Below are 22,282 nucleotides of genomic sequence, written 5' to 3'. Positions count from 1 at the left end.
CAAACACTGCAATTGAAGCGAAGGAGAACAATTGCCATTGTCTGAGACATTTGGTCACAATTACGAAGCATGTAATTATTCTGAGGGAAACTTATATATTTAACCTCAAACACACTTCTCAGAAGTCTTTCATGGACACCATTTACTGAGCTTTTCTTACCACAAAATGGCAGGTTTTGATAAAGTGCTGGGTAATTGTTTGTGTGCTGGCATGCAATACACAGCCTCATACACTGCCATCATATTTATGGAATTAGTTGGCATATCAAATAAGAGGATGTCACACCTTAGGGATGCCAATACCAAATAACTAGTAAATGTAGTTGCTTATAGAAGACGCGCACCGAAAGGCTGCCCTCTGCTGTTCATCTGTAAAACGGTTCTTTACCTCAGAATCCTTCGGCTAGCCTGGGATCCACACAGAATATCTTTGTTTCTTTATTGTATCACTTGTAGTCAGAACTCAGCACTGATTTGAGTACATGAAGTGGGATTGGGAAGAGTGATATAAAACTACTAAGAGAGGTCCATTAGCCTCAATGAGAAAGGAAACATTCATTTAAAAAGAAAGACATAATTGCAGTTGGTAAAAAGGACGAGAGAGTATGTGTGTGTGTGTGGGTGTGGGATAAGGCAGGAGAGAGTGCTTAGTGTGTTGTCTCACCAGTGGGATAAGGCGTGGATAGAGCAGCAGCTGGGTATCCTCCACCCCCATGGCTGTGGTGCTGAGTCTCTGGTGAGCCCTGTCATCTGTAGAGAGCTCAGCGCTGCCCACCAGGGGACCAGTCTTCAACAGGCTGTTTAAGTAAACCGGAAACACCTTCATGGCATCAGGCAGGATCAGCTACACGAGGAGAGACGAGCTAGTGAGAACACTCCTAATACACACAGGACTCCCTAACGCCACAGTAATATTGTTTGTTTGCAATTCTTGAAAAGACGAAAGCAAGCATAAAACTGCAGTTGGAATCAATCGTGCCGGAATCTGTCTTATCAGTTTACTTTGGTACTCTGCACCTGTACGTTTCTGGATGTTAGTACACTTCTTTGAAACTAGATCCTTGAGATGTCCCTAGAGACCATGTTGCTCCATGTTCAGTTTCTAGCATTCACACACTGACCTATGAGTCAATCACACCACAATCTTACACACCTCACTCAGTGCCGGATTAGACAATTTTTTCACAACTTGAGAATAAAGTTTTCTATTCATGTTAACTGTGTTGTATGCCACTGACCTGGCTGGCAGCGGAGGGACTGGCACAGTTTTTCCTGTAGCAGGCCAGCATGTGGGCCGCCTGGTTGACCAGGATCTCCTTCACCGTCTTCAGGGGCTGGTTCAGCATGGCACGGTATGCTGAGAGGAAGAGGGCATTTGAAGGTCAGTAACTGTGTTCCCACACCAAAGCTGTCTGAAGTGCTCTCATACYAGGGGTTTGCTTGTCACTAATACTTTATGGGAGGTATATGGGTTACTTCACCTCTTAGRTTTCTTAAGGTGATTTACATATACAAGGTAGCTAAAGTGAAGCATGAAGTGTTTTGAAAATTACAGATAATCATGAATAATGATGAGTGAAAAGTTATGCACAAAGATCATACCCACAAGACATGCTAACCTCTCACCATGACCAATAATAGGAGAGGCTAGCATTTTGGGGGGGGGGGGTATGATATTTATGCCCGTTACTTTCTCATCATTATTCACGATTCATTAATGTTTATCTATAATGTGAATGCTACCATGATTAATGTAGAAGTGTTTAGAATCATATTCTATTATTGTTTACAATAAAATGACAATACATTTACTATTCATTTCTATTGGGCACTAAATCATCCGATACACAACCAATCTACAAACTAGTTGGATGCATTTGCAGTCACACGCTTAATGTCATCATTGCATACTTGGAATATTGGACCAAATAATATTTTGGCTACTTTAAAACACATAAGTGACTTGTCCAAATACTTTTGGTCCCCATGTACAAAAAGTGCTGTAATTTCAAATCCAAAGTGCTGGAGTACAGAGCCAAAATTACAACAAATATTGGCACTGTCCAAATACTTTGAGCTCACTGTACCCTATATGGGTATGAGTATTTTWGAATTTTTATTTATTTAACCAGGTAGGCAAGTTGAGAACAAGTTCTCATTTACAATTGCGACCTGGCCAAGATAAAGCAAAGCAGTTCGACACATACAACAACACAGTTACACATGGCGTAAAACAAACATACAGCCAATAATACAGTAGAAAAATAAGTCTATATACAATGTGAGCAAATGAGGTGAGATAAGGGAGGTAAAGGGGTAAAAAAGGCCGTGGTGGAGAAGTAAATACAATATAGCAAGTAAAACACTGGAATCGTAGATATGCAGTGGAAGAATGTGCAAAGTAGAGAGAAATAATGGGGTGCAAAGGAGCAAAATAAATAAATACAGTAGGGGAGAGGTAGTTGTTTGGGCTAAATTATAGATGGGCTATGTACAGGTGCAGTAATCTGTGAGCTGCTCCGACAGCTGGTGCTTAAAGCTAGTGAGGGAGATAAGTGTTTCCAGTTTGAGATTTTTGTAGTTCGTTCCAGTCATTGGCAGCAGAGAACTGGAAGGAGAGGCGGCCAAAGGAAGAATTGGTTTTGGGGGTGACCAGAGAGATATTACCTGCTGCAGCGCTTGTACAGGTGGTGCCTGCTATGTGACCAGCGAGCTGAGATAAGGGGGGACTTTACCTAGCAGGGTCTTGTAGATGACCTGGAGCCAGTGGGTTTGGCGACGAGTTTGAAGCGAGGGCCAGCCAACGAGAGCGTACAGGTCGCAGTGGTGGGTAGTATATGGAGCTTTGGTGACAAAACGGATGGCACTGTGATAGACTGCATCCAATTTATTGAGTAGGGTATTGGAAGCTATTTTGTAAATGACATCACCGAAGTCGAGAGTCGGTAGGATGGTCAGTTTTACAAGGGTATGTTTGGCAGCATGAGTGAAAGATGCTTTGTTGCGAAATAGGAGGCCAATTCTAGATTTAACTTTGGATTGGAGATGTTTGATGTGAGTCTGGAAGGAGAGTTTACAGTCTAACCAGACACCTAGGTATTTGTAGTTGTCCACATATTCTAAGTCAGAACCGTCCAGAGTAGTATGCTGTATATAATGCAGAATTACACATCAGCCAGCTATGTTCTACTACTAAGTGGTATTTAACTGATTATTTATACCTGAATCTCATTCAATATGCCTAGATGGGAGGGAGCGAATATATTCAAACAGGAAACATAAATGAACATTCCAAGTGGACAAGCCCAGGAGGCATATCTTCTGCAATCAAACCTTTTGGTAACTTCTATGAGGCAAACATACATAATGCCTTTAAAGTGGATTTATCAAATCAATTTATATAGCCCTTCTTACATCAGCTGATATCTCAAAGTGCTGTACAGAAACACAGCCAAAACCCCAAACAGCAAGCAATGCAGGTGTAGAAGCACGGTGGCTAGGAAAAACTCCCTAGAAAGGCCAAAACCTAGGAAGAAACCTAGAGGAACCTGGCTGTGCCGGGTGGAGATTATAACAGAACATGGCCAAGATGTTCAAATGTTCATAAATGACCAGCATGGTCAAATAATAATAATCACAGTAGTTGTCGAGGGTGCAACAAGTCAGCACCTCACATTTATAATGTCTTTTGATATACATAGGATATTTCCCTCATTTGGACCATACTGACACAGGGCTAAAGACAGTAATACTCTGCTGTGTGTAGTCACCTGACTTGGCGAAGAAGTTGATGAGGGCGTCCGTCTCACAGCTCTTGTAGAGCTCAGACAGCTGGGCGCTGCAGTTCAGACTGAGGTTGTGGATCCGCAGACGCCGCTGGCCGCTGATGGTCGTGTACAGCAATGCACACTGGGAAACAGAACACACACAGAAGCCATTAGTGTGTCTAAAGACTGCCAGGGTTTTAATCTAACATATCAGAGTGAGATGTTTAAGGCTTTGTGGAACCCTTGCCTGAAAACACACATTGTGAAAGGGATATATTGCCAGTGTTGGAAAAAGTACTCTTGTACAAGTACATAGATGTGTAAAAGTTAAGATGCCTTAATAAAAAATTACTCAAGTAAAAGTCACCCAGTAAAATACTTAGTGTCTAAAAGTATTTGGTTTTAAATGTACTTGAGTACTTTTTCCACCACTGTACTTAATTGTCATACTTGAGTAAAAGTAAAAAGTTAAAGTAAATGTTATACATAAAATTCCTTTTACTAAGCAAACCAGACAGCCTGATTATTATTAATTGTATTTACGGATAGCCAGGGGCACACGCCAACACAATTTATAAATGCAGTATGTGTGTTTAGTCCGCCAGATATTATATTGATAGGTGCATGAATTGGACCATATTGCTGTCCTGCCTGAGCATTCGAAATGTAACYTGTACTTTTTGGTGTAGGAAAATGTATGGGAGTAAAAAGTACATATTTTCTTTCGGAATGTAGTGMAGTTAAAGTTGTCAAATTAAATAGTAACGTACAGATACCTTCAAAAACGACTTAAGTGGTACTTCAACAACTTTACACCACTGGTTATTAAATGGGATGCATATTTTTATTTTGGTTGCAGTCAAATACCCACTTTGCAGTGAGCCTAAATATCTATTAGTGGTAACCCCTCTAAAATCAGATTCAGTGTTCGTTTTGAGTTTTTTGAGTGGTGTGCGAGAGACACACCTGCATGAGAGCGCCCGTCTCCTCGCTAAGTGTGTCATCGTGTTTGAACTCCACCGTCACAGCCTTGTCACAGTCCACGGCAGCCATCTCCACGTCTGTGGTGTTGTTCATGTGGATGGCACCAAAGAAGTCTGTAGCCCTGAAGCCTGGAAGGAGAGACGAGGGAAACATATTAGTAAGTATCTTGGCGTGGCACTACAGTCCAGCAGTTTTAAAACCAATTTTACCTCAAATTTAAATCAATTAATAATGTATTATCTGGCGGTGTTGTAAAACTGTTGGAAACAACAAAAAAATCCTACACATCGAGACTACATATTTTGCAGTTCCTGAGTACATACAAGGGCAATGAAATGAGCTCATACACTTAATACACTAGATGTCTGAATTACCTGTGCTGGTGCGGACTCTCATGATGGCATCAAACCCGATGGCCTTCTCCACATCCTTCCTCAGGTCACTCAGGAAATGCTGTCCATCCCTTTCCATCTGAAATACACAGGTAGTGCTACAGTCAACCACAAGGTGGCAGAGTTTCCCCAATTTACCCTCCATGGACTATTGTACCAGGGCCAAGATCAATGTGATTCAGGCTCTAATGCATTTAAGGTAATTTGATACATCACATGTGTTCAATAACAGAACTGATGGACTCAAATGGCAGTTTGGACAAAATCCAATGTTCTGTGGCATACTATGAGCAATCTGGGGAAACTATCCCGTTTTACCATGCCATGTTTGGTGGTGGTGCCTGACTCAGACCTAGGCTCCAGAGGCTGTGACTAAGTTGCTCCCTCCTTACAATGACATTATCACATGATTTCTTTATTGATTTCTTTTACTTTATGGACTGTGCACTGCAGTTCAGCTCTTAGCTGCCAATGTACACCCAGTAACAAAATATGGATATGTTTGTTGTGGCGTCTGTCCTCGGCTGCGTGTGTGATGTGTAAGTACCTGGAAGTTGCTGTACTTGAAGACGGAGCCTCCTGTGTGTGTGGCAACGTCTCCCATGGTGGCGATGTCCACGTACTGGCTGGGGAAGAGGAAGAGGTCCACGCTGCAGCCCTGAGACACACAGTCCTTGGACAGCTGCTCGTAGACAGCCTTCTGGGGCTGGAACAGAGTCTAGGACCCCGCAGGGGACCCAAACAAGACACACACACGTTAGAAAGCAGGCTATGGATATCTCACACACTCCAAAAAAATGTGATAGCCGATGATATGGTGCACTTAAAGTCTGCATTTTCAATACAAATTTAAAGAGACTGCCAATTTTGCTTCACCTTCTCTTTCTCTGTGTTAATCAACTTCTTGTCGTCCCTGTTCTTCAGTTTCCCAGGGGCCTCGGCGGTGGGGATGGAGGAGTGGAAGATGAACAGCTTGCCGCTGCATTCTGCTGCCTGGAGGACAAAAATAAATATCACACTAGAGACAGAGACGAGAGAGATAACAGAAGTGTGCTAATATAAGAAGGTGTGCATTTGTGTCCCACACATGCATGCATTTCGTTGTGGGACTGTTTCAATGAAGGAGACAACATTGATTTGACCTGGACGGGTCTCTGTGTGTTCATTTTCAGTGAGGGATTCTATGGTTGGAGTTTAGGTCAACAGATTGCTAAGGCAATAGAGTCAACGGTCTTACCGCCCCAAATTAGTTGCTGACTCACCATTATGCTCACGTACTAGCATTTTCTGCAAGTCTGTCTGTTCGCATGTCAAATCCATTTGACCTCTACCACACATTCAATCAAACTGAAGGCAAGTCGTTGGGAAATATTCAGTTGGAGCCAATTAAATAAACAGTTCTATTAGGAAGCGAAAAGGAAAGTTGCAGAGTCATTGGGTTGGAGAAACTTTACTGCACAATGCCAATTGCAGAAGCGCAGTATAACAGTCTGTCGACAAAAGAAAACAATCCCTTTTTGGGGGGGAGAGAAGAGTTGGCGGTAAGGAGGCTGTGACTGCAAAAAGTTCAGTTGGCCTCTACAGCTGTGATTTGTTTGGACTATTCTACTTCCTTTAGTTTTAAGCTTGGTTGATAAGCATCTAGTAGGATTACACAATGCACTGTATCAACTTATGTGCTTCTGTTGTCTTTTAATCTGTTGACTTTTCATTTCAATGTGCCAGTGTTTTTGTATCTGTCCTAATGTAAATAAACAATTCAAATGAAATCAGCACTTTAGAGTCCATCACCGCCTGGACAAAGTAACAGTTGACTTGCCATCTCCCCTTCCCTCGTGTGTGAGTGGGAGTTGACATCCAGCCTCTCACCTTCAGTGCCTCTACCCCAGCCTGGATGACGGGGGCAAAGACCGTCTCGCTCTCATTGGTGTCGGCAAACATATCAGGGATCTGGTCCAGGAGACTGGACAGGGGTTAGGAGAAAAGGACAGTGTCACAATCATTCCCCACTGGTATAATGTTCTCAACACTTGGTAGATATACGTGTTAAATAGCTTTGTTTCATTGCCTCCTTTATGACAGCTAATCTGAACAGATAGTTAACTGGATGGACATTGACCGTAGTACTTTCACCCATCTGTGGTTTCCAAGGGATAAGGAAAGGAAGTCATTTTAGATTACTGGGACAGCCAGTGGTTGGCTCCAAAGGCAATGTCCTTACAATTCCACAGATCATTGGGGGACTATGATGCACAAGTACAGTTCAGAAGAGTCAATTTCACAGGTCATACAAGTAGACAAAAACCCTGCAAGGCAGCAACTCAATTCTTCCAAAGTCATATTTGGATCTAAACCAAGGCCTCAACTCACATTTGTTTAATTATATCGGGAGTAAGAGATTTTGCCAAAAGTCCCTGTTTGAGATGGACTACCGCCATGTACTCTGTACGCCTGCATAGACATGTCAAAATATCAAGTGGTAATAAATCATTTTGGTGCTGTGCCATACACAACTGCAAAGATAAGACTATTTTTCCATATAAATCCTCATGGGTCTTTTTAATATAAAATCCTTCCAGGGACCACTTAACCTCCTAAGAATTCTCTGGACGTAACTGTTTTTCAACTCCATCTTGGCGTTTATGATGAAAAGTAAAAAATTGATGAGTAAAAAATTRATAAAATGTTTTGGTTAACAATTGTTTTTTTTTTTAAACTGCATTGTTGGTTAAGGTCTTGTAAGCATTTCACTGTAAGGTCTACCTACACCTGTTGTATTCAGCACGTGACAAATAAAAATTGATTTGATTTGAAACTAGAGATGCAGAGAAAATTAGGGTTTGGAAACCTGATGGGGAAGATAATCAAATGCTGTCATTCAACATTTATTTTCACCACATGTAACATGTAGCTCAGCTTCGACAGAAATACAGTTGGAGTCGGAAGTTTACATACACCTTAGCCAAATACATTTAAACTCDGTTTTTCACAATTCCTGACATTCAATCCTAGTAAAAATTCCTGGTTAGGTCAGTTAGGATTACCACTTTATTTTAAGAATGTGAAATGTCAGAATAATAGTAGAGAGAATGATTTATTTCAGCTTTTATTTCTTTCATCACATCCCCAGTGGGTCAGAAGTTTACACACTCAATTAGTATTTGGGAGGATTGCATTTAAAATTGATTAACTTGGCTCAAACATTTTGGGTAGCCTTCCACAAGCTTCCCACAATAAGTTAGGTGAATTTTGGCCCATTCCTCCTGACAGAGCTGGTGTAACTGAGTCAGGTTTGTAGGCCTCCTTGCGCGCACACGCTTTTTCAGTAGGATTGAGGTCAGGGCTTTGTGATGGCCACTCCAATACCTTGACTTTGTTGTACTTAAGACATTTTGCCACAACTTTGGAAGTATGCTTGGGATCATTGTCCATTTGGAAGACCCATTTGCGACCAAGCTTTAACTTCCTGACTGAAGTCTTGAGATGTTGCTTCAATATATCCACATAATTATCCTACCTCATGATGCCATCTATTTTGTGAAGTGCACCAGTTCCTTCTGCAGCAAAGCACCCCCACAAACATGATGTTGCCACCCCCGTGCTTCACGGTTGGGATGGTGTTCTTCGGCTTGCTAGCCGTTTCCTTCCAAACATAATGGTGGAAAATAAGTATTTGGTCACCTACAAACAAGCAAGATTTCTGGCTCTCACAAACCTTCTTTAAGAGGCTCCTCTGTCCTCCACTCGTTACCTGTATTAAATGGCACCTGTTTGAACTTGTTATCAGTATAAAAGACACCAGTCCACAACCTCAAACAGTCACACTCCAAACTCCACTATGGCCAAGACCAAAGAGCTGTCAAAGGACACCAGAAACAAAATTGTAGACCTGCACCAGGCTGGGAAGTCTGAATCTGCAATAGGTAAGCAGCTTGGTTTGAAGAAATCAACTGTGGGAGCAATTATTAGGAAATGGAAGACATACGAAGACATAAGACACTGATAATCTCCCTCGATCTGGGGCTCCACGCAAGATCTCACCCCGTGGGGTCAAAATGATCACAAGAACGGTGAGCAAAAATCCCAGAACCACACGGGGGGACCTAGTGAATGACCTGCAGAGAGCTGGGACCAAAATAACAAAGCCTACCATCAGTAACACACTACGCCGCCAGGGACTCAAATCCTGCAGTGCAAGACGTGTCCCCCTGCTTAAGCCAGTACATGTCCAGGCCTGTCTGAAGTTTGCTAGAGAGCATTTGGATGATCCAGAAGAAGATTGGGAGAATGTCATATGGTCAGTGAAAACCAAAATATAACTTTTTGGTAAAAACTAAATCGTCGTGTTTGGAGGACAAAGAATGCTGAGTTGCATCCAAAGAACACCATACCTACTGTGAAGCATGGGGGTGGAAACATCATGCTTTGGTGCTGTTTTTCTGCAAAGGGACCAGGACGACTGATCCGTGTAAAGGAAAGAATGAATGGGGCATGTATCGTGAGATTTTGAGTGAAAACCTCTTTCCATCAGCAAGGGCATTGAAGATGAAACGTGGCTGGGTCTTTCAGCATGACAAAGATCCCAAACACACCGCCCGGGCAACGAAGGAGTGGCTTCGTAAGAAGCATTTCAAGTCCTGGAGTGGCCTAGCCAGTCTCCAGATCTCAACCCCATAGAAAATCTTTGGAGGGAGTTGAAAGTCCGTGTTGGCCAGCAACAGCCCCAAAACATCACTGCTCTAGAGGAGATCTGCATGGAGGAATGGGCCAAAATACCAGCAACAGTGTGTAAAACCTTGTGAAGACTTACAGAAAACGTTTGACCTCTGTCATTGCCAACAAAGGGTATATAACAAAGTATTGAGATAAACTTTTGTTATTGACCAAATACTTATTTTCCACCATAATTTGCAAATAAATTCATTAAAAATCCTACAATGTGATTTTCTGGAATTTTTTTCTCTATTTGTCTGTCATAGTTGAAGTGTACCTATGATGAAAATTACAGGCCTCTCTCGTCTTTTTAAGTGGGAGAACATGCACAATTGGTGGCTGACTAAATACTTTTTTGCCCCACTGTAGATACTTTTGTACCCGTTTCCTCCAGCATCGTCACAAGGTCCTTTGCTGTTGTTCTGGGATTGATTTTCACTTTTCACACCAAAGTACGTTCATCTCTAGGAGACAGAACGCGTCTCCTTCCAGCGGTATGACGGCTGCATGGTCCCATGGTGTTTATACTTGCGTACGATTGTTTGTACAGATGAACGTGGTACTTCAGGCGTTTGGAAATTGCTCCCAAGGATGAACCAGACTTCTGGAGGTCTTACAATTATTTTTCTGAGGTCTTGGCTGATTTCTTTTGATTTTCCCATGATGTCAAGCAAAGAGGCACGGAGTTTGAAGGTAGGCCTTGAAATACATCCACAGGTACACCTCCAATTGACTAAAATGATGTCAATTAGCCTATCAGAAGCCTATCAGGAATTTCCCAAGCTGTTTAAAGGTAGTGTCAACTTAGTGTATGTAAACTTCTGACCCACTTGAATTGTGATACAGTGAATTATATGTGAAATAATCTGTCTGTAAACAATTGTTGGAAAATTACTTGTGTCATGCGCAAAGTAGATGTCCTAACCGACTTGCCAAAACTATAGTTTGTTAACAAGAAATGTGTGGAGTGGTTTTAATGACTCCAACCTAAGTGTATGTAAACTTCCGACTTCAACTGTAGATGCACATCCATGGGCTTTGAGAAGGAGCTGGAGATAAAGACAAAGTATACGCTTAGCAAAAAGAAAACGACCACTACTAACACACTGCGCTCCAAAGTGAGATTCATCCAGACAAGATTTTCACCCTTTGGTGTTCATCAGGTTGTCTGACTTTGGAGCATAGATTGCAGTGTGCAGAGATCTTGTTATTTTTTTTAACAAAGAGCTTCCATTGGGCTACATAAGCTAAAGAGTGGCAATGCCTTCTTCAAGAGTTTTAGTTTCCTCACATTACCTATGGCCATTCATACACACTAACTAACATATCTAAATATGAGAAAATATGCCATCAAGGATCCCTATTCAAATCAACTCATGTAAGATATGTGCCCTTTCTCTTACTTGTTGATGACTGCCCGCGACTCCTGGAAGTTGACAAGGAAGCCGTCGAGCAGCGGGACGAACATCTCTGCCGTGTCGGATACTACCATCATCTGGGGCTGGGCCAGGGCACTCTTCACGTTGTAGAAATGTAGGATCTTGTTGTAGGTGACGAAGCCCACCTTCAACATCGAGCTCTCAGCACCATCCTCTCTGTGGGGGAGGAAGAGAGGAAAAGTGGCAGATGAGTGTGTGTATGTGTGTGTCAATGGAGAGAGAGAGATGGAAAGAAAAAGAGAATAGCCTGACGTGAGTCATGAATTATAGTCATGTCATTGATCATATTTGTCTAAAACACAGATTTGGGACCAGGTGACGAGGAGAGTTAGTATGTCAGAAAAGGGATTTTTCTTTTTTTACTAAGCATGCTGGTCCTTAGAGGGCACTATGTTACAGCGTATATGAACAACTTAGTTGTTGTAGTCGTTTATCCACTTCGACATAATGGCCAATAAGCAGCAAATAAGTCCCCTATTCTAAAGTGTTACTCTAAACATGATTTTTCAAAAGACAGTGTTCCTGATATGAACGGATCACAAATCAATGTGGATACACACTGTATGCACGCAGCGGTAGCTACCAGACATGGGTTCAAACACTATTTGAGATCACTTTAAAATACTACAGCTGATTGAACGTTCGTGGCGTAATGGAAACAATAGAATAGTTCCAAAAAGTGTAAAGTCCGCCCATTGCGCGTTTGCTTTGAAAAATTTCAAATAGTATTTTAACCCAGGTATGTTAGCTTCAGCTAAATATGCATACAGTACTACAACATAGAAAACAGTTAAGTCAAAGTTGACCTATGAAATTGCTCATGTCCTTTTTGGTCCATGTTTTGGTTATGGATGCTTCAGAGGTCATGTTAAATTAGAGAGCTAATGGCTTTCCCACAACTCTCCATGGACCACTCAGAGATCCTTACATCAAAGCTGAGGCCCTATTTCATGCTTGGTTCGAGGACCTTTGTATATTTATTTGCTCTACCAAAACAACTTCCCGCCCAATAAATTACAGTGAATTTTTAGGGTAGGCAACCGATGCGCTAAAAACATTCCTGGGGGCAGAATTGCTTTTTTAGAAAAGAAAAAAGAAAAAAAAGAAGTCTAATTCATGGGGATGGGCACCTACTGCAGCAGCCACCACTCAGCAAATGAAAAGGGCCATTACCCAGGCACGCCTAACAAACTTACACAAACATCTACGGAAAGGTGGAATAACAGAATATGGGATTGTTTATTGGCAGAGGAGAGTGGGAAGAAGAGAACAAGTGTGTTGGAGAGTTACACTTCAGAAGGTCCTGACTATGCTTTTTCTCTAGGAGGGGTAGTGGGGTATTGAGGCTTAGAGAGGCTGGAGGGGCTAAGGAGAGAGAGGCGTAGGGATGTTTTCCTTCAGGGCAAAGTGCTGATTGGTGAAGGAAACAAGGGGTCTCGTATGCTTTCAATTAAGCACGCACTTTCTCGCACATTAAACTACACCAACAATTTCCTTCTCTTTCTCACACACACACACACACACACACACACACACACACACACACACACACACACCTCTCCAACCTCAACAGAAGTTCAATTACATTAATAAGAAACTGTCAAGGAAATATAAGACTGTTTTCCTCCCTTTACAGATCTCGCCTTAATTTTCATGGACTGGAGAATTCTACGCAGTCGAGATGAAGAAAAAACAAAATCTACTTTATACACCTCTGTTTTGACGAGGCTAGAGGGAAAGTAGCTGCAGTAGCACAGAAAGAGAACCTGACCAAGTGTGACATAGACCAGAGCATTTGGAATTGACCTGTGGGACTAGTAGGTCTGTTGAACTGTATCTAAAATCATTCCCATCTGACAGGGGGCAACTGGGGTTTGTCTCCCTTTCTTTCTGAGCACTGCAAGAGCAATACAGAACATGTACCTCAACTCAATGTGAAGTCCCATAGAGCAGACTTCTATCTACATCATTCATAAGAACTGATAGAATTAGTCCGGCAATGCAGGCTTGTTATTGCTTGTTTTCATTCCGAGTATCAGTGATGACATATTAAGATGACAGAGAAATACCACAGGATTTAGTCTACACCTGTTTTTGCTTTCTCCGAGCCCCGTTTCTGCACTAGCAATGTGGCTATTTCAGCAGCATCGCTGATCTGTATAAGTGTTGGGTGTCCAACATGTTTTCCATCAGTTTAAATGCAGCAGAGAGAAAAGCTTCAAAACAGAGAACAGGGAAGAAAAGTCTGACTTAAAAACAGAGGGCTTATTTAGAGAGCACTACCTAACTGTTTCAGGGGTGATGTAAGGGTTCTGTACAAATATGTCCATAAGGCTGCAGGCTAGGGACGAGAGAAAGTTTCCAAATACGTTATTTTAGGAAAGTCCAGGTGAAGTATATCATTGTTTTTCTCAGTGGTAAATCAAAACCTTTTTTCCTCGCCGGCGACCCACACAAAACAGCCAAAATCAGACCCATCTGTGCAGCTGACTTCTTGTGTTTTGGACGGGATTCAAGGTTGGAATCTGCACAGTAACATTTTCCATTTTAGCCCACCCTCCTCCTTTCCCTTCCCCTAGCATCTCCCTTCCCCTAGCATCTCCCCCATCTCACACCCAGCAACCTTCAGGCAACAATTTTCAACCGATGAGATACTTGAATACTTGGCTTAATGCTTTTTTCTTTGCCTTGGACTTGTGGGACCTCCTTATTTGGCAGTGTATCACAGCCCACCACCCAAATAACAAACCACCCAGCTACACATTATGGGTGATGGGGGTATGGAAAATCAAAACTTCCATAAATCTAATGTAATTTCTCTCTGCCTCGAGACACCAGTTAGCATGGTATCCAATTACCTTGGAGGGCACGGCATTGTATGAAGGATTCTGATTTTGACCACCGCTTACGTAATCCTACTGTGACCTCCAAGGCTATGTAGTGGGTCTCAAAGACCTCTATCACTCCAAGTTGGCAGATCTTATATAAAAGACCTTGGAGCTAGGCTGTAGGCAGAGATGCTGGGACAGTTTCTAGAAAGTGCTTAAATGCAGGCGGTTCAAGGTTCCATTCCTTGACTATGAGAGGTCAGTGTTTGATAGTGTGTGTGCTTACGTGTGTGTGTGTGTGTGTGTGTGTGTACCTGGGCAGGTTGTCTAGCAGGGTCTTCAGCTCATCACACACCAGTCTGACCAGTCCGCTCTTGATGTTGGCATAGGACACGTCGATCATGAAGATGTACGCTGGAGGACTGGCTGGCTTGTTGTTCTGATAGAGAAAGAGCGAGGACATTTTGAATTACAACTTCAATTCAACTAGTGTTACTTCACCTTATTTTATTTGCTCATATTTCGCGGTATTTAAAATGTCAAATGTATTTGACTGTCTAAATACAGTTTTAAAACCCTGAAACACAAAGACAACTATTGTTCAATTATTCCATAAAATCAACACAATTGACCTTGCCTCCAATAGCCAAAGGTGCCTGGCAGACATCAGAGCTCGGATGTCGGCTCTTCCTCCTGGGGAAGGCCTGCCCGCTCCAAGACCTCTCCATCACGGTTGACAACTCCACGGTGTCCCCCTCCCAGAGTGCAAAGAACCTTAACGTGACCCTGGACAACACCCTGTCATTCTCTGCAAACGTCAAAGCAGTGACTCACTCCTGCAGGTTCGTGCTCTACAACATCCGTAGAGTATGACCTTTCCTCACACAGGAAGTGGCGCAGGTCCTAATCCAGGCACTTGTCAGTTCCCGTCTAGGCTACAACTCTCTGTTGCCTGGGCTCTTATCCAGAATGACAGCCCACCTGGTGTTTAACCTTCTTAAGTTCTCCCATGTCACCCGCACACGCTACTGGCTTCCAGTCTAAACTTGCATCATCTTCAAGATCCTGGTACTTCCCAAACAGAGCAGCAAGAGGAACTGGCCCTCCTTACAGGCTATGCTAAAACCCTACACCCAAACCCGAGCACGCCATTCTGCCACCTTTGGTCTCTTGGTCCTCCCACCCCTACAGGAGGGCAGCTCCCACTCAGCCTAATCAAATCTCTTCTCTGTCCCGGCACCCCCTAAAGTCAGGCCAGCGGAGTCCCTGCGGATATTTTGAAAACATCTGAAACCCTACCTCTTTGAAGAGTGTCTTAAGTCACGGTGCCCCCGACACCCTCCCCAAAACAGCACTTCCTTTCCCACTAGCATTGACTGATGATAAATACTTTGAGTGAAAATGTACTTGATACAATTGTGATGTGTTGTCTCATCTAGCTATCTTAAGATGAATGCACTAACTGTAATTGGCTCTGGATAAGAGCGTCGCTTAATGACTAAAATGTCATTATAAACCGGGTGGTTCGAGCCCTGAATGCTGATTGGCTGAAAGCCAATGTATGTCAGAGCGTATACCACGGGTATGACAAAACATTTACTGCTCTAATTWTGTTGGTAACCAGTTTATAATAGCAATAAGGCACCTCAGGGGTTTGTGGTATATTGAGAATAAACCACCACTAAAGGCTGTATCTAGACACTCCGCGTTGCACATAAGAACTGTGGTATATTGGCCATATACCACACCCCCTTGGGCCTTTTTGCTTAAAGATAAAATGTAAATGTCAAACACATAACAACAAACACACCAGAGACGTTGAATCGGAGGCCACTTTCCCACTAGCCTTTGAAATCGTACTCCTTTCATTCGTTAATGTACCCCAATTTTAGGTCAAACCCTTTCCTTTTCCGTTCATGTTTTTTCACTCTCACTCTCCCATAAGAAGTGTTTACACTGAAGCCACTTATCCCCTAACCTTTGAAATTGTAGGCTACTCTTATCAAAACTACATTGGTCAATGGACTCGAATTTTGGGCAAATACTCCCTCTTCTGCTCACGTTTTGCCCGGTGTATACCTCCACCACACTCAGTACTTTCTTTGTGTTTAAACTTACAGCTTGCTTGGATCTTGGAGCCGTTAGGAAAGACTATGTAACATCCAACTGCCCTCCATGTCAGGAATGTGGATGAGCACGCCATTGTTTTGTTTCCGTGGTAACAGTCTGTGGCATAGCTTACCTTCAAGGCTTTTGATAAAAGCTGTCCAGGACTACATTTCTAAATATTAATAAACAGACTGAAGTAACACGTTGGCTTAATTAGCGAAACATGAAGTTGCTAGCCCCCACCTACCTCTACCCATAATGTACAAGATAAGACAACCCCGCAGAGCGCAACTAAATCGAGAACATATTGATCTCTTTTGGCTTTAATGCAGTGGTCTCAATGTAACAGAACTGAACATGCTTTTGCCTGTGCTTCCTTCTAATCATTTGGTCCCAAATGAAGAATGAATGCAGTGTCTGCCAAGAGGTGAGCACTTCCTCCCTACACACACACAAACACTTTATAGACCCCCCCTCAGAAAGACCACTGGGAATGGAGATCCTAATAACTTTCACTTTCTGTCCATATAAGTTTTTAGGAGATAGACTCTTGCCAAGCTTTGAACGTTTTATCCGTGCATCGTCACAGCTTTCCCCCATGTCAATTCACATTGTAGGCTATTAGGTCTATTGGTGACGTATACCACTACTTAATTTACCTTTCATCCATACAAAAGTCATTCAAACGAGTTATTCTACCAATTCCTATCTATTTGTATAAAATGAAACATAGCAATATTATCCATACGGTTCACTATAAAGACAGATAAAACGCAATAGTAGGGCTTCGCGTACCTTGCAATAATCCAGGGTGGCGGCGAACTCGTAGGACCCCAGCGACAGCTCTGGCCTCTCGTAGAAGTCCACCCTTCTGCCCATGTGGTCCAGGTGTTGGAAATAAAATGCTGGCACTATGAAAGAACAAAATAACGTCTTTTAGCAGTGGCGACAAAAACAAACTCAAACATAATATTGTCTCCGCTTAGCAACCACCCCCCTTTACTGTCTTTCTCAGGCAGTGTCCCCTAACAGAGTGCACTTGTTTCTACAGAAAAGGGGGTTCAAAATTAACCCAAAGCACAGCACTGGTTGGAACTTAAGTCCGAAATATTAAGAATAACCCCTCTAAAAAAAACGATCATTCAGATATTGGTTACCCAAATTAAAGAAACCTGTTCTAGCTTTGAGCTTCAAGAAAAGAAGGTTGGTCAGATCCTTAGCWTATTTTTATCCACAGACCATTATGACCCAGTAAGGCCCTGCATGGCATCCTTATTACGGGTGGACGTACCTTCGTTGACGCAGTTGCAGAAGCCACACTGGTAGCGGCGGCCGCCGTCCATGAACTGCATGTAGGGACACATGTAGGCCTTGCAGCGGTTACAGCGGATTGGGCCAGTCTCACCATGGTTCACGACGTACATAGGAGTCTGGGCCAGACGACAGAGGAGATAGGCAGTCTCATAAGACAGCGGACACACACACGACAGCAGTCGCACACATGTTTGTTTTAGAGTCAACTGTAGGCTATAGTCAACTGTACAGATAGATGATTCCTTATTTGGTAGTTTGTGTGAAATAGACAGGCTTCAGGTTGTGATGATGATTACAATGCATTTCATTGGCCTCATCTTCACCAGTTTATAGAGCAGCACCAGCTGGCTATACACCAACAGAAGCATCCAAATTAATATATATCAGTAAACAGGACCAGGATGCAAGGTTACAGTCAAAACCCTTAACCCTTGTCAAACAGAGTGATTTAAAACACTGTGCCCATGTGCTCTCTGGGTAAATCCATTTAAATTCAATCACTTTGACAGCACCCCTTTTGATTTGAATAAAACCTTCCATACATATGTTCCCATTGTAGAAGTGCTCAGAAAGTAACTTTTTGGACTTGAATGCCAAAACATTCAAGAGATAAAAGGTGCTCAAAGTTGACCCATTTAGCATACCCCACCATATCATGAGACATCCATGTCTTCATCACTGGAAAAGATAAACGGTTGAGTTTGATAGCATTTAAAGGTTTACAAAAGTGTTGTCAAACTTCTTTAATACAAATTGTCCTTTTTAAAACCTTTAATGTAAATTATATAAAAATGTGTTAACTCTGATTATTTCCCCTTCACGTTGTAGCTTAGACCCCATTTCACATTATCTGACGTTTGTGTTTTGCCTGCCATCGTTTGAGACACAACATGCTCTTAAACAGTCATTTCAATCATAGAAATATAATTAATAGAATGAACCTATCCATTCAGACCACTGCAATTTAGCTGGTACACCATCAACATTTTTAATGTTCACTTCTAATTACTATCACAAAGATGACCGCAGGTCCACCCACCAACAAATGTCAACTTAAAATGATCATTTATTTTCTATATTTTTATGTTTTCAATAGGTTTCTTATGGAGGATTGATAGTAGAATTTAAAAACAATTCCCATTCAAGTCAACATTCTCTGATGTGTGGACCTCCAACCATCTCTGTGGTACCATTTGAAGTTGAAATGTCAACTTTATTCTCATTTTAGTACTTTTATCAACCAAAACATGACAGCTACCCTGTATTCAAGAGCATGTTGTCTCAACCAATGGTGGGCACAACACATAATACATCTTAAATGATATAAATAAATAAATAAATAACGTAAAATAGGGCATAAGCTTGTTTTTCGATCATTTACATTAAAAAGGGAAAAAATTATAATAATTAAAAAAACATTTTTACAGAAATAAGATAGCTTACAAACAGGGATGTCAAACTTTTAAATGATATCAACCATTTATATTTTCCAGTGATGAAGACATGTGCCTGTGCCAGCGTGTTACAAAAGATTGGAGGAATGTTTAAAGGTGTGCCAGTCCTCCTGAGTAATTGGGCTGTAGTAACTGCCTTGGACAAAAGGCAGACCAATTTCCCAGGCCTCAGTTCATGCCTCATCCCTAGGTTCTGCAACACTAGATAATTATTCTAACTGTTAAATTTTGCATTCAAACCTTACATTTTTTTTTTTTTTTTTTAAACTGAGCCTTCGTGGGGAAAAAAAACACTTAACACAGTGCAACAGTCTTCAAGTGTGAAGTTGTTGCCATGTTAAACAAGTGTGAGTTCTATCAATATATTTGCCTGTGTAGACCCACACACTCAGCCATAAAGCATTTAGTCTTAAATATGTCGGTGATCTCATCTATACCTTCAAAACAGTTATTCTCATGCAACTCAACACACGCCGACATGCTACAAAAAGCAGATTATCTCCTTGAAAACGTCTCAATCTCATGGGCCATGTAAATACCTGCATGGTACATCTACTGAACGCATTACATTTGTCTATTGCAGAATGTTTCTTGCCAGATAAGGCTTTGTTCAATGTAAAGATGAAATATGTCTCCTGCCGAGTGGGGATGTGTAGGAATAAAGATGGTAAAGGTGCTCCTATAGCTTATCCAGCCCACACACAGTAGTGCTGAGCGATTAACTGAAACGTTGGTTATTTCTTGGTTTTTAAACAACTAATTGACCAACGTTGGTTCAATTATTTGAATTCCATTTAGTTCTGGMTTTTTTCTGTGAGTTTAATGTGCAGTTTCTCTGGAGATAAATCAGATCAAGCCCGAACTGTGCGATATAGTAGGCAGTTATAGTTTCCAACAGGCCAATATTCCACATAGTTTAGCGCAGAAAATGTGGTAATTAACTACAATGACGATAGTCCATTGCGCGCCTACTTGTCCAGTCTGTGTGTTTCTTTTACACCTGCTATGGTAGGTTAGTGTGGAGCAGACAGAGAGAAGAGACAGAACAATACACAATCGAGAGGGATAGAGAGCAGTTGCTTCGCGAGATATCTCTACCTGAAAATACATGAACTAAGTGATAGATCGTTGGTATTTAGCAGTCATAAAAGTGTCTTATTTACTTTGAAAAACTACAAGAAAAATATATATATTCTGACAGCATAGGCAGCAGCTCTATAGAGATGACTTGGAAATAAATAATAAAGTCATCTAATTAAGSAAATGTAATTTAAACCTGAAATAATTTATTAAAGTAATGMGAATAAATTATGGTTAATAAGTGATAAGCAGTAATGGGTAGTCACTACCATCATGGGACGTTTATTAATTGTTTTATTCTGTGTTACAGCATTCAACCCACGGAATGTATAGTGCATTTAATGTCTAAAAACATAATCGAAATCTGAGTATTTTTCAATAATCGAAAACCGACCTCAAAAAGCACTAATCGCTCAGCACTAACACACACAAACAAACCCATGGGAACATATGGTACAAATTGCCTCTAAAAATGCACAGTCTGTAGACTCACAAACATTTACTAACGAAAACAAACAACTTTGTGCACGTTACACACACAGTTCAAATATAGCCTTAGTTAGAATATTTATTTCAGGGCATAAAATCTTAGAGCCAAGCCTCATTCAAATGAGTTCAGACAATTTATTCGCACCACAGAAGTGATATACTATCCAAAACATTGTAGCCTAACAACCAAAACACTGTCTAAAAGATGGTCACTACTAGGCGTAAATGTAATCCAAATCTATCCGGAGAAACTCCAATTAGACTTTTAACCAGAGGAAGGAACCGGTTCAGGGAACAGAACCAAAAACCTTGGTTTCTCCTCTTTCTTGAAGGGAGGCTTTTACATACAACAGTATGTGTTCCATATGGGCTCCAAGGCCATAAAACTGCAGACAGACGTCAATGCAGCCAAGTAGTTATATTATTAGAACAGTTCATCCAAAGAGGACGTGAAGTTATTATACATTTGTTTATAATAAATACAAGTACGATACAAGATTTTAATGTTAACACTCGAGTGCTTGTGCAGTGAAGTCATTAATTCCAAACAACCAAACAATAATGCTACACGCTGATAAAATGCTAGTCCGTTTGATTTGGAATCCATGCAGGGCTTTAGCATACGTCAACTTCCTACTATGGGAATCGTGCTAGCACTGTCTGGACACTGAGCGCTAACCTGAGATGGCAATGCGCTTGACATGAGTGCTTTGTTAAACCGCTTTCATCTTCTGTGGTCCCTGCAGATCTTGACATTAGTTGATTAGTGCCGTCTATGAGACAGAGAAATAGCTACATTAACATTACCTAAAAAGGGCCTTTGGCGCCGATAACAAGGCGAGGGGAAGAATATCTAAGGCAGGTTTCCTGGGACCACACAGGATCCAAATCGAGGTTGTCCTTGGGACACAAACTTTTACAGCACTTGGTCAAAGTATAATTTTATAAGGAATGAAAAAGTTTGAGTCATTGAGCTTCTGAGGAAAACAAGTGCTATGGTCTCCCTCCCCAAACATTTCTACAATTATGAACCTGAGGTTTATGTAGTGTTTGGGGTTTAAACATGTTGGTTTCAGAATTCATAAGCGGCTTAGTTGTCCGACTTCATAAAACAATGTGGATAATCTCTGCAAACATACAGAGGGCAAGTGCCTACCTCATTCTTTGGCACTGTGGCGAAGGGTTTGATGATTGTGGCCAGGGGAACTTGGCACTGCTTAGCCAGGTCAGCCGTGCAGGGGAAAGAGTAGGTGGTGCAACGCATGAACCTTGGACTGGCGTTTCCTAAAGGGGAAGAAGAAATGGAAACAGATCAAGTAAAAAAWATATATATATATTTTTTAATTAAGTTGGTAAAGAATGTAATAATATTGGTTTGTTTCAAGAAAAAATATAAATACAATTTAAAACAGGTTTGCATTTTCACAATATCATTCAGTTCTTCCCTCATAACTTTAAAGATTCATCAGGTTGTAAATAACTGTTTGTGTCTGAAGTAAAGCTGTTAATAGTAATAGCTTCCGGAGTTATTTGTTTGATGTAGAGCAGGGGTGTATTCACTTGGACCTAAACGGAAGCAAGCAGTCCAAAACGGGGAGGAACCTACCTGAACTTGTCCAATAAGAAACTCATTTTCTTTGCGAAAAAGTTTTGCTAGTTTGCTACGGTGTGCACTAATGAATACACCCCTATCATGTTCCCCATGTTGCCATT

The 22,282-nt window shown here is 41.6% G+C and overlaps 1 protein-coding gene across 1 annotated transcript in view; it reads right to left on the bottom strand.

Annotated features, from left to right (window-relative positions):
- sec24d (SEC24 homolog D, COPII coat complex component) overlaps window positions 1–22,282 on the bottom strand; it is a 40,145-nt gene that overhangs the window by 3,068 nt on the left and 14,795 nt on the right. Inside the window, exons 9-21 of the mRNA XM_023982280.2 lie at window positions 21,726–21,853; window positions 17,524–17,662; window positions 17,028–17,143; window positions 14,438–14,562; window positions 11,260–11,451; window positions 7,013–7,106; window positions 6,020–6,136; window positions 5,691–5,861; window positions 5,126–5,222; window positions 4,734–4,879; window positions 3,771–3,909; window positions 1,239–1,357; window positions 665–844 (exon numbers count right to left, since the gene is read on the bottom strand). Of these exons, the coding sequence (XP_023838048.1) occupies window positions 665–844; window positions 1,239–1,357; window positions 3,771–3,909; window positions 4,734–4,879; window positions 5,126–5,222; window positions 5,691–5,861; window positions 6,020–6,136; window positions 7,013–7,106; window positions 11,260–11,451; window positions 14,438–14,562; window positions 17,028–17,143; window positions 17,524–17,662; window positions 21,726–21,853 (1,763 nt within the window). The remainder of the gene's footprint in view (window positions 1–664; window positions 845–1,238; window positions 1,358–3,770; window positions 3,910–4,733; window positions 4,880–5,125; window positions 5,223–5,690; window positions 5,862–6,019; window positions 6,137–7,012; window positions 7,107–11,259; window positions 11,452–14,437; window positions 14,563–17,027; window positions 17,144–17,523; window positions 17,663–21,725; window positions 21,854–22,282) is intronic.

The sequence above is a fragment of the Salvelinus sp. IW2-2015 genome, linkage group LG37, assembly GCF_002910315.2.
Source record: "Salvelinus sp. IW2-2015 linkage group LG37, ASM291031v2, whole genome shotgun sequence".
NCBI lineage: Eukaryota > Metazoa > Chordata > Actinopteri > Salmoniformes > Salmonidae > Salvelinus > Salvelinus sp. IW2-2015.
Note: the sequence above shows the minus strand (reverse complement) of the source record. Positions and strands in the feature narration are given on the sequence as shown.